Source organism: Trematomus bernacchii, unplaced genomic scaffold, assembly GCF_902827165.1.
Source record: "Trematomus bernacchii unplaced genomic scaffold, fTreBer1.1, whole genome shotgun sequence".
NCBI lineage: Eukaryota > Metazoa > Chordata > Actinopteri > Perciformes > Nototheniidae > Trematomus > Trematomus bernacchii.
Genome location: NW_022987714.1, coordinates 15,166,152 through 15,178,611, shown reverse-complemented (window position 1 = coordinate 15,178,611; position 12,460 = coordinate 15,166,152). Strand labels below are relative to the sequence as shown.

Below are 12,460 nucleotides of genomic sequence, written 5' to 3'. Positions count from 1 at the left end.
AGGGATCCACCCTGACACACTCTAAACACAAACACAAACAACAGACACATCTCTAATAAAAGGACTAGTAAAAAGTACAAGTATACCCTGCTCAACCAAATCTCAAAATATTTCAAAAACATTTTAAGAAGGAAAACACTAGTACAAACATGGACATTCAAAATTCATAATTAAATAAATCAATAAATATAGGCATCTGTGTGACACTCCTATGATGTGTTAATTTGTGCAATAGCTGCTGGGATAAAACTGTTTTTATACCGCTTCGTTCTACTCTTGGGGACAACTAACCTCCGGCCCGAAGGAAGAAGCTTGAATTCTGAGTGCAGAGGGTGGGAGTCATCGTCTAATATGGAGCTGGAGAACCGCTGTAACTGCCTGAGGTACAGGGTCTCCAGGTTTAGCTGTAACTGCCTGAGGTACAGGGTCTCCAGGTTTAGCTGTAACTGCCTGAGGTACAGGGTCTCCAGGTTTAGCTGTAACTGCCTGAGGTACAGGGTCTCCAGGTTTAGCTGTAACTGCCTGAGGTACAGGGTCTCCAGGTTTAGCTGTAACTGCCTGAGGTACAGGGTCTCCAGGTTTAGCTGTAACGGCCTGAGGTACAGGGTCTCCAGGTTTAGCTGTGGCTCACCAATCAGCCTGCTGGACCACTTTACGATCTGACTCAGAGAGTTTCTGCTCCTTAAAGTCAGGTTCCCAAACCATGACATTAGTGAAAAAGACAGAATTGACTCGATAAAACATGATCATCGTGGTTTTGTCAATGTTAAAATAGGACAGTTTCCTAAGACAGTACAAACGCTGGTGCCTCCTTTTGCACACAGCTTCACAGTTTGGATCAGAGCTCAATTTTGAGTCAATAATTGTCCCGAGATAATCATTTGTATGATTGCACACTTTCTCAGTGTGTGTTTTCACAAGAACAAAGCTGGCGGCTACGTCTCTGTGAGAAGTGAAAAGCTGTTTGCAAAGTGTGTGAAAGTGACATAAGCATTTAGCTGACAGACAAAACGCTCTTTGCTTTCATCTGTAACACATTTTCTTGTGTGTGTCTGGGGAATATTAGACCCAACAGCAGTTTTGTTCAAATGGTTTACATTTAGGCTGGTTTATCACCACTATAATGAATAATCTCCCGCCTTTAATATGACTTTTGTGAGTTTTTACCCTATATTGTGCATATTTTGTGTCAGTGTTTAAGCATTTTTGTTGTACCTTGAGTGTACCTAACTTCTGAAATGTCTCACTTATCTTGTCTACCCCACACGTCTTTCTTTTTTTTCTTTAAGTCCATGCTTTGCACTTTTCTTTTTTCTTTTCCCCTTTAAAACACTGTCTATCTCTCATTGCATCTCCTTCTAGTCCCTGCTTTCCCCCTCCTTTTCTTTCTCTCTTTGCCCTTGACCCTTAGGTGTCAACATTGTTTTCCCAAGTGGAGCAAAATGATTAATATGAGTATTTATTTATACAACACAAACTCAGGTTTTCAGGTGGCAATTGACTGACTCAATATACAAGTGATACAACACAATTATATTGTCATGAGCAGATAAAGGCTTTCAAATATACATTTACTTCGATATCACATACAATTAAATATGACAGTTTTACTTTCAACCTTAGTTGAAGTTTCCTATTTGACATTCCCTCTGCCAGATGGCCAACGCAGTGACAGCATTCATAATAATATTTCAATTCTACGACAGGAGAGATTTCATTTTCTCTGAAATAAGTTGAAAACATCTTTGCGTTTATCAGTATTGGAATCGAGAACTGGCAGAACGTTGGAATATATCGGCACCACACATGTAGAGAGGAAAAAACATCTGGCAAACCATCCATTTGGTCTTCATGCTGTCATCCCTTTTTATAAAGAGCTCAGTAAATCAACACTAGTGTGATCAAATGCCTTCAGATGAAAGAGGGATTCACAGAAAGACATAACGGAGGATAGCTTTTCATCTTCTATGGATCAAGTTACCTACATTTCTGTCTTACTTGTGTCAGATTGATTCACTAGCATTTGACAGCTAAATGTACATTTTTGCTAGACTCTTTGACAATACAATATTAATGTGGATAGTACTTACAAACGCTTCTGGCTTCAAGGCTAAATCAACACATTCGCTAACGTGTTGTTTGTGAACTAAGCACGAGAAAGATCTCCTTCCAAGTTCATATGAAAAAATGGATGGAAATTCCTTCACCTCGATGTTATTGCCTCCTTATTCTCGGTTGCCACTTTTTAGTGCTTGCATGTTTATGCATATTACTTTCTGAATATAGTGTGTGTGCGTGTCTATCCCAGAGTGCATTCTCTCTCTCCACCTCTCCTGCCGTCTGTGCCTCTAATCCCTGAGTGTGTCACTAATGGCAGGTCCAGGTGTTCTGCTCTGCTCTGCTCCTCCCCTAGGGACCCCTCTTCAGTATATGTGTGTGTGTGTGTGTGTGTGTGAGCATGTGCACGTATTCCTCTCATGGGGGGTTTAGAGCTGTGAGTAGGGGGCCGTGCAGGATCCCATCCTCCAGAAGGGAAGGGAGGGAAGGGCAGCAGCATGCAGGAGGTACCCGCCTCTCGCAGCTTGCTCTCGGGCTTCCCCTGGGCCCAGGACCCCCTCTACCACTTTCCCCCGGGACTCGAGGAGCCACATTGCCTCTCTCTGTCTCCCTCCCCTCCATTTTATCTCTCTGCGCTCCCCTCTTATCCATCTTTTGGCCGTTTATGTACCTTTCGCTCCAGATGGAGAGGCTTTGCAAGTTGCTAAAAAAACAAAACAATTTGTGTGTGTTATATGCACTACATACACAAAAATGGGTTTGTTTGTTTACCTGTGTAACAGTGTGTTTTGAACAGCGAGCTCCAGCTGCCTACATCTCTTATTTATAGGGTCCCACATACGCGTAGGTGAAAGTGTGAGGACTTGTGAGTGTGAGGGATTTATCTGTAGTTCAATCACATCAGTTTGTAGTGGATGATGAATGCACACACATACCTATATATGTCTAACTGTCCATCATTATACACGAGGCAGCACTTATAATGCTTAGAAATACAATTAAGCTGCTATCGTTCAAGTTTGAATGTGTTATCACAGTTCTGTGGGTACTTTTATTTCAGTAAATATCCAAGGGCCTGCTAATGTCCATGAGTGGGAAGATATAGGAAGTGTGTGTGTGTGACTCAGGTGAGTTTTTCTAGGTTAGTGAGCAGTGTGTCAGTCCACCAAACCTCATTCTTATAAATTGATGATATAGCCGCCGGCGCGGACACAACGGCACTTTTGTGTGTTCGTCTTCATGCGAGAATGTGTGCATATGGGGTGTACTGAATGTGTGCGTTGGCATGGTGTTGTTGTTTATCTAACACTCTGTCTGACAGCTGGTTCTCATTTTGGAGCGAACAAACAGCCAAACAAGATGGACATAGAAAGCGGGACAGAGGAGGGAGAGATGAGGAATTTCCTCCACAGGGCACACGTTTGGGCCCACTAACCTTCCTGGTTAGACCTGCTCCATGTTTTGACTGGAGCTACAGAAGAGATGAAGTAAATAATCAAGACGCAGCAAGATAAAAAGGCTTGTTGAGAAGGAGTTTGAAAAGAGATAGATGAGAAAAAGAGGGGAATGTGTTAAGAGGAAGCAGATGCCATCCCTCCTCTACCACATGGTGTATGTTTGTGTGTGAGGGAGACCGACTGTGTGTTGTTGCATGTATGTGAATGTTCATGGCTGTGTGTTTGTAAAAGCACAATGTGGTGCAGTTTATTAAATAGTTCTAGGTGTACATTAAACTTGACACTATAGGTTATGACAGTGATTTCGTTTTGAGTTTATTAATATTATTCTAAAGATGAATCCTCATTCTGACACTGGAACAGTAATAAACGTATACATTTTTTTTTCTATATCGGTAAACTTTCAGTTATCTTTACACTTAAAGGTGGGGTATGTAATTTATCTCAAACACTTTTTGTTATATTCCATGGAATGCTCTTAACATCCCGATAGCAATGTATATGAAATGCTTTGACAATAAATACATACATTTTTTTGATCTGTGGAAGCCGTAATACTGTAAAAAGCACGACCAATCATTTTAGCCGGCCCGGCTAAAATAACTGGATGGCCTACCTGCCTGTCAGCCTTCCATCTGTGCACAAACTTATCTCGTGCCCTCATTGGTCATGTGCGCGTTCGTGTGTGTTGGAGGAGGAGCTCTATAAGGAAGTGGCAGATTTTTTCCGGTTGTGTATTTTCAAATTCTAGCGCACTCAAGCTGGTCTCTCCAAAATGACCTACCCCACCTTTAATTGAGTAATTGTGAAGTTTATAAAATGCCAGTATACGTGAAAATGCACTTCACAATTTCTGTGCGGTTATGTCCAGCCTAAACTCGAAGGGGCAGACATATTCAATTTTATATCACAAAATGTAGCTTGAACATGTACTTTTCTCCATAATTGTTGTCTATTTAGTCAACAAATTATGATTAAAGGGCTATCCAGACAGTCACAGATTCATTTCATACTGGCTAAAGTGTAGCTCTACAAACGGCAACCTTTAAAGGTTTTGATATGACATGTAAATACTGGCTTGGACATGTTTTTCTATCCTGAAAAAATACGAGTTTCATTTCATTTTTTTTTTTTTTTAATCTGTAACGTCAAACAAGACCTAGGTATTCTAGTACAACTTTTAAAGGCGTCTTACACAAAGTAAAAATATCTAGTAAGCTCATCTGTCTATTTTTTCTACCTACGTGACATTGCTCAAAGTTTCAGACTCCTTTTTAACTTTATTCATTGTGTAAACCTCACTGACCTTGCCTTTGCATGTTGCGCTGTCCTACCATAAACATGTTCTATGTGTGTGTTATGATTACGCCGTATATTATACTGTGCGGTCGGGACAAACTTGTCATCTGCCAGCTCACTGTCCGCCCACCCCCATCCTTAGCCCCCTGCCCCTAACCTTCTGCCCTCAAACACACTCACACTCGCACTCAAACACACACTGCCCATATGGAGCAGTTGGCGCCCAAAAGCGTCCAAAGCAGCCGGACCCATTCCCAGGGCAGAAGGTGAGGGTCCCCACAGCCTGCATAGTGTGTGTGTGTGTGTGTGAATGCATGCGTGTGTGTCCATCCATCGTGTCCTCAAGGGCTCAAGCCCCGGACAGACTGCCGTATCGTCCTTTCTGTCTGTCCTCGCTGTGGCACGCATGTGTGTGGTTGTGTGTGTGTTTGTCCCGACAGACTGCATCCCATGTGTTTTACAAGGACAGCAGCAGAGGACTGTGGGTCCTCCAAGCACAGGGCCAGGGCTGTAGCCGTGTGCATATGTGTGAACCGCTGCACCCAGTTAACTGCGGACCATATTGTACAAGCATTCTCAGAAATGTTGTGTGTCTGTGTGTGTGTCTCATGAAATCAAAAATGCTCCTACAAGAACAGAACATTTCATAAAGTGGTCACTTGTGAGGATTTTTTGGGAAAATGTGTCGCTCTGTATTCTCGGTTGCTATGCCAACTTGTATGGTAATCACAGAGCTAGGTAGGGAGCTTTCTCGATTTCCCATGCACCATGAATAGTGTTTGAAAAACCTTCAGGTGATTGTGGCACAAAGCGCATTACGCAGTGAGCCACACACTCTTAGTTAGACTGGTCAATCCTATTAACACACAAACAAAGCTATTTATTATTAAGAATGTCCCTTTAAATCTAAGCTGTTGCCCATATTAACCGTTTTTCAGCATGAATCCAAACACTCTCAGCAGCTATTATTTGAACCTGTAGGATGTTCATTACAAAGATAAAGATGGAAGCTTGAGAAATGATAACAAAATAGTGTGTGTTATGCCTGTTTTCCATCAAACTCGACTCAGTATTGGATAGTGAATTACACTCTAATTGTGTTTGTATGTGAGAAAGAGAAAAAATAAGAGTGAGTGTGCCTGGCTGCCCAGAGAGAGCCAAGGGTGGAAGTTGTTTTTCTGCCCCCTATGGTGAGTCTGGTGCTGTGTGCGGGTGTGTGTGTGTGTATGTGTGTGTGTGTGCACGCCTGGGGCAGCCTGGGGCCATCGGAGGGGGCCTGGGGAGCCGTGGAAGGAGGGATGAAGGGAGAGTGGGATGGAGGGATAGGAGGGTCAGCAGGGGTCTCGCTGGGAAAGGTGCAGGTCTGGGCCGATGGCCAAACCGAAAGGTGGAGAGGAGAGTAAGATAGTTGGAAGGGGGAGGGAAGAAGGAGGGAGCAGGAAGGGGGGGGAGTGGAGAGAAAGACAGGCTGATGGGAGGATTATAAAGAGAGCAGGTCCTCAACTGAACACTTCATTTAAAGAGGACATTATTATGTTCATTTTCAGTTTTTTTTGGTATGTTTTGCCTCTATCCTATCACGTACAATGTGTTGGAGCGCTAGCTAATAGAAGCGTGAGTGATACATAGTGATGTCACTATGTAACATAAGTAAACAAAGGAGTCCAATGGAGGCGTTTCAGGTGGAATGTATGGGAGAGAATATCCCTCTCGAGGGCACTTCAGGATTGTAGCCTTTGTAGACCATTTACCTTCACCAAAATATATATATAACACACTACAGGAAAGGGAAAACCTCAAAAATCAGAATAAGATGTCAGAAAGCAGAAAAATTACACAGTTTTACATTTGGCTGTTGCATAAAACACATTTAATAAAAACATTCCTTGCTTGTTCTGAAATACATTTAGCATAAAAGGTACAGTAAGTAAATTATATGAGAATATTTTAACAATCAAATCAAGTCTTTAAATACATCTGTGTCCCCTAAAGGCCCGGACACACCAAGCCGATTTTGGCCGTCGGTGGGCGCCAGGCCGACGATGAGCGTCAACACGCCCTACTCAGATTGGTGTGTCCCGCACTATGGTCCCGCACCGTCGTGTCTTTTCAGCCGTGCCGACGCCGTTTCGGCCGAAAGCCGGAAGGCAGCCGGAAGGCAGTCGGCAAAATAAATCACTCTGATTGGCTGTTCAGCTAGCGAATCAGTGCATGAGAAGCGAAACGGAAGTAAGGGACCCAAACAAACTGAAGGCAAATCTGAGATTTAATTTAACTCCAACTCTCGACACACGTTCGGGAAAGCCCCATGAGCTTCTCGCTGTAGAGTGAAAATGGAATGCACACGCTATTTGTTGTTTGTTTATATCACGCAGTCTGTTCTTCTCTCGGTGTATCACGCAGTCTGTCTTCCGGTTGTTGCCTCTTTTGAATGACGAATACACACTACCGCCACCTGCTGGTAAGGAGAGTTATTGCCACTCACACATGTGCAGTTCGTACGTGCTTCTTGGCCGTCGGCTGAAGTCTTTGCGGTGTGTTCCAGTGCGACACATGGCCAAGACGCAGAGACGCGAGGCGACGCAACAGTCGGGGGCCGTCTGTGTCAGTTCTTTGTTGTCAGCTTGGTGTGTTCGGGCCTTTAAGGACATGTCACTCTTTCTATTTAAAATTCTTTTTTTTTTATTGGAAAAGTGTTTCTGCTCAATGTTTTAAATGTGGATGAAAAAAATATGTAATAATAATAATACACACATATAGTATATATAAATAAATACTAAAAATGATAAAAAACTGCTTAAATAATAAGCAAATGATATACATAATCATAGTAATTTCACTCTCTTTAGACTCCTAATATTCAGTTAATTGCATGCTTAACTTATCAGATCACTGTGTTGTTCATTCATAATGTAAGTTCTGACATGTCATTTCAGGCAGTCGGCAGTTGTAGCTCTTGTAGTAGCAGCACTGGGAGCCGAAACCTTTTTGCTGCTACCAGCTGAGCCCCTTTGATTCAAACATCAAAGCGATAGGAAGGAGAGAAAGCGCGACATACATGGATTATATTTCCATTTCAGCCGACGCTGTTAATGCAGAGCGAACTAATTGAACTAACGTTCTCGAGTGCGGCCTCCATGTCAAGTCCTTAACTTCCATCAGTTTTACAACGTCATGGCCAAAAGCTGCGCAAATGTAGACGTAGTAGAGTTTTGAAAGACGCCTTTTAGTCATTTATTCTTACATTTTAGATTTGGTTGATGGACATAATTATCTGAAGATCATAAAAGTGTCTAAAGTTTCCAGTTCCCTCTCATAAACGTTGCTGCTTTGATGTTTCCTCCCTCTGTGCGACAGTCATGACAGAGCAACTGAGTTTAGATGGGGGGGGGGAAGTGGACAGGGGAGGCAGGAACATGAAAAGAAGATTGATCAGCGTGTGTGTCTCTTCATTAGAGTGTTTCACCAAGGCTGTGTCCTCCACACGTTGCCACACTGTCTGGCCTATTAGAGAGACACGCAGGGAGTGTGTGAGTTGTTTGCACGAGTGTGTGCGTCAGGTGGTCCGTTCAGTTGTCCTTTTTCCATTTCTCGCTACAGACCCCTGGTTTTTCCTCCTCCTTCTTTCTTGTCTTTCATACCGCCATCCCTTCCCTCTCCTTTGGAGTTTAGAGTCTGTCCATCTGGAACGTCTCCCCCCCTCGCTCTCCCTCGGTCCCGTCCAGGCCGAGACACGGGGGTGAAGGCCAACACCAGTAGGGGTGAGACTGTCGGAGAGACGGAGGGACGGAGGGAGAGATGTCAGCGTTATAATGAGTAACAACATGAAAGCTGACGGAGGGAGGGAGCGAGGGAGGGAGGTGGTGGAAGAGAGATGAAGACGGAAGAGTGGAGGGACAGAGGGAGGGAGGAAGGGTAGAGGGAATGGATGGGAAAAGGAGAGGACTGCAGTGTGAGAGATAAAGCGGCAGCGGAGCGGTTGGGGCCCTGTGGTCCTCCACTCGGCTCCTCGTTCGTTTTCATTCGCCAGAGAAGAAGGAGAGGAGGAGGAGGAGGAGGAGACGGGGGTACGAGCAGCGTGTGTCGGCGTCCGCCTGCTCCTGCCTGTTTCTCTCTTCTTTTTTTTAACCCAACTACTTTTTCGCTCCCCAATCCCCGTCCATCCTGCTCATCTTCTCTCGAGGATTCTTCTCTAATTTAACTTTTCATTGAAATTCTCTCCGCCTCCCCCCCACTCTCTTCTCCCCCCCCCCCCCCCCCCCCTCCACATCCTCCAGTTTCTCCCAGTTTGCTGTTCGGCCTTGTCTTGCCAGGTCCCCTCGCGGCCCGCTGACAAAGGCGCCGTTAAAAAGCCGTGTGATCCTCCATTTTAGCGCCAGCCACGCTAGTCGGAGGATTAGGGCTCTTTAATGACGCTAATCTCTCCTCCCCTTCTTTCTCAGCACCCCTCCACCCTCAACCACCCCCCCCCCCCCCCCCCCTTCCATCCTCAAAAAGTGATTTCTCCCTCAATCTCTTCCTTTCTCTCTCCGTTTCCCAGCTCACCAACTTGACCATCTAACAGACCCATACTGATGTGCCTATAACGGTCCACATGCGTTCAGATCAACACTGTAAAGACACATTTGACTGACTTTCATCCCCTGTGTCTTTGACATTTTGTGTTACTCCAAAGGACAATTTAGTTTCACGGCATGTCTCTTTTTCTTATATTTCTAAAGAAAGTGTTGAATAACTGACAGTATCACCATTCCTTCTCACACTACACAAAATGACACGTGCCCCGTAGAGTTAGCAGCGGGGGGTGTCTGGATTGGTGTTTTATAAACTGTATTTTAACACCAGTTTTGCTACATGAAAATGCTACATTTATTTCATTCTCTGCTGTCAACAACACAGAGGAATATAATCTGCCTGTTCTGCCTTGTATTTACCCGTGGATCAGATGGGTGGTCATCATTTGTTTATAAAATACATACATGATCTCAGCGGTGTTTCTCAGCACCAGGTCAAATCATATTTACATTTTTCATCCTTTGCTCAATTTCAACTGTCAGCAATGGCTGTCAGGGGACAATACATGGTGCATTCACAGTGATTTCTTTACATGTCACTACAACAGTTTGGAAAAAAAAGACAGCAAGTCACTTTAATTATCGACTTTTTGAGATATTCTTTGCAGGAGATATTTTGACATGTCTCGGTAGAAAAGGGCTTCCATTTAGCTGCTTCGGTTTTAGATATTATTGCCGTAATTGATTATCAAAATGGTTGACCAGAAATGAATATGTGGGGGTCTCCTGCACTCTATCTGCCCAAAGCAATGTCCCACATGATCCTGACAAGCGACTTCCAAGCTTGTTTGTGATTGGAGTAAAGAGGGACAGCATCTCTCCGGGTGCATTAAAAGTTAAAGTATTATATAATTGTAGAATTCTTAAGATGCAAATAGGGACACCTGAATGCAAAATGGTGTCTTAAGACCTCTGCAGAACAACTCCATTTTTACATACAAAATTCATCTGAGAAATAAACTATATACAATTAATTAAATAATCTGGAACTGATGTCAGAGTTGTATTGATGTTTACAAATTATTACATTTTTACAGAATGTTTAGTCTTTGATTGTCTCTCGTTTTTCATTTTTTCTTATATTTATTAATCGCTGTGCTCTAGAAAAACATATTGTTTGTTTTTTATCTTTTTTCCGCCCTGTCAATACCTCCATGCACTTCCTCTTCTCGTCTCTGACTCCCTCACTATCCTTCTCTGGCTTCACGTTGATATCTTTATTACCTATGCTTTTTTAAACCTTTTTCTATTCTCCCGTCTAAGTTCTAGTCAAATGTATAAGTCATGCTTTCACGTTTTTTTTCACCCCCCCTGCAGAGTTCTATTTGCTCATCGCAGTGCCTACATTTTCTCTGCGATCGATTCATCACAGGAATCCGTTTTCCACCCCCTCTCTGCAAGACGTAATACACCAAAGACCAGACACACACACACGGGAGACACACAAGACTTCTAAAATTATCCGTAGAAACTCTTCTTCTCCTGCACGTGTATCTGTGCTTGTCGGGGTGTTTGCATTTGCAGAAATATCGGCCTAATGATGACTATTGGCACGAATCACGTCAGACCTTTTCCGTCCTATAACTCTAGTTACTGGCCTAGTTGATATAGCTATCAGAGAAAAGCATCAAAAACAGCCCCTTTCCTTTTTCTTCTTCTTTACATTTCTCAGGTTAAAGCTAAACAGAGCGCACAAAGACGAACAGAACAATATCAAGCATTATTCAGCCCTCTCCTTTGTCGCGCCGGATCCATTCTGAAGTGTCTATTAAAGGAGTCTTGGCCTTTTTGTCGCCTCTGTGCCAGACTACACAGGAGGGGGGGAAAAAGAGTGCGAGAGGAAAAAAGGAAAAGAGCAATGCATAATCTCTTATGTACGACAGATAAAGGGGGAGAGAATATCGCCATCTTTCCGCTCGGCTCTCCACGTCTCCTAATCGCTTTTCCGACGTTTCAATCTGCCAAGGCCCTAATGAAAATATGATGAGGCGGATCTATGGTCCTCTGGGACGGAGGGAGGGAGGGGAGGTGAGGGGAGGGATGGAACGAGGGATGGCTGCAGAGGGAGGATGAAGGGAGAGAAAATACACTCTGTCCTTATTTCCGGGCTCCGTCGGGGATACATAGTTCTTGGAGCTTTCTATTTAGATGTTGCTGCTGCCGGAGAGCGTCTCTGTTTCATTCGCTCCCTTTATCTCTGCCATCCTGCTTTTTTCCTTCTGTATATGTGTGTGTAACCAGGATAAATGTGTTTATTTTTTTGTTTATAGCCTCTTTTTCTCATTTGAGCTCCCACCGGCTGCTTTCTACCGCCTTCTGCCTTCCAAGAACACTTCTTCTTAATCATTCTAATGCTCCCTGTTTTACCCCCACTTCCCCGTCTGTCTTGTTTTTTTTCCTCCTGCAGCTGTGTATAAAACGAGTGTATATATTTGTGTTTGATGAATGAAGCGCATTTTAAATGAATGTCTGTTTCCTGTCCTGCTTCAGACGGTGATGATGACCCCGCGGGGCTCTCCTGGGTGCCTTCCTCGCCCTCCAGTAAAGACGTGGCGTCGCCCTCTCAGATGCCCGACGGCTGCTGCGACCTCGGCATGGCCACTGGCGGCGAGGAGGAAGGAGGGGCCGGGTTGCCGTACCCCTGCCAGTTCTGTGACAAGTCCTTCAGGTAAACCCCCTCCCCCCAACATGCTACAGGTTTCATCTCTCTGCCAGTAACACTAATGTCATATTTGGCTGCATCCTGGTAGCATGAATATCAATGTGTACATGAATAAACAGTGTTCTCAATATTACCATGGCAACGTGGACCACTAAAGCAAACGGTGAAAGGAATGATGTGAATACATTTCTCAGTCACCTCCAGAGGGACTGACTGAAGACCCACTTTAAGAACAGCTGTCACAGACACCATGAAGTCATCATAATCCTCCTCTGTTCCCCCTTCTCTATTTCTTATTTTACCTTATGCAAACATTGATATTAGAAGTAGTTTAAATATTTTGATGAAACATTTCCGCATTAAATTGTCAAAAAACGTCTAGATCCATGTTATACATGATGTCGAGTTGT

General features: G+C 43.8%; 1 protein-coding gene across 4 annotated transcripts in view; it reads left to right on the top strand.

The window, feature by feature from the left end:
• znf423 (zinc finger protein 423) overlaps positions 1 to 12,460 on the top strand; it is a 157,426-nt gene that overhangs the window by 62,936 nt on the left and 82,030 nt on the right. For all 4 annotated transcript variants that reach the window (XM_034142006.1, XM_034142004.1, XM_034142005.1 and 1 more), the window contains exon 4: positions 11,879 to 12,056. In XM_034142006.1, the coding sequence (XP_033997897.1) occupies positions 11,879 to 12,056 (178 nt within the window). The remainder of the gene's footprint in view (positions 1 to 11,878; positions 12,057 to 12,460) is intronic.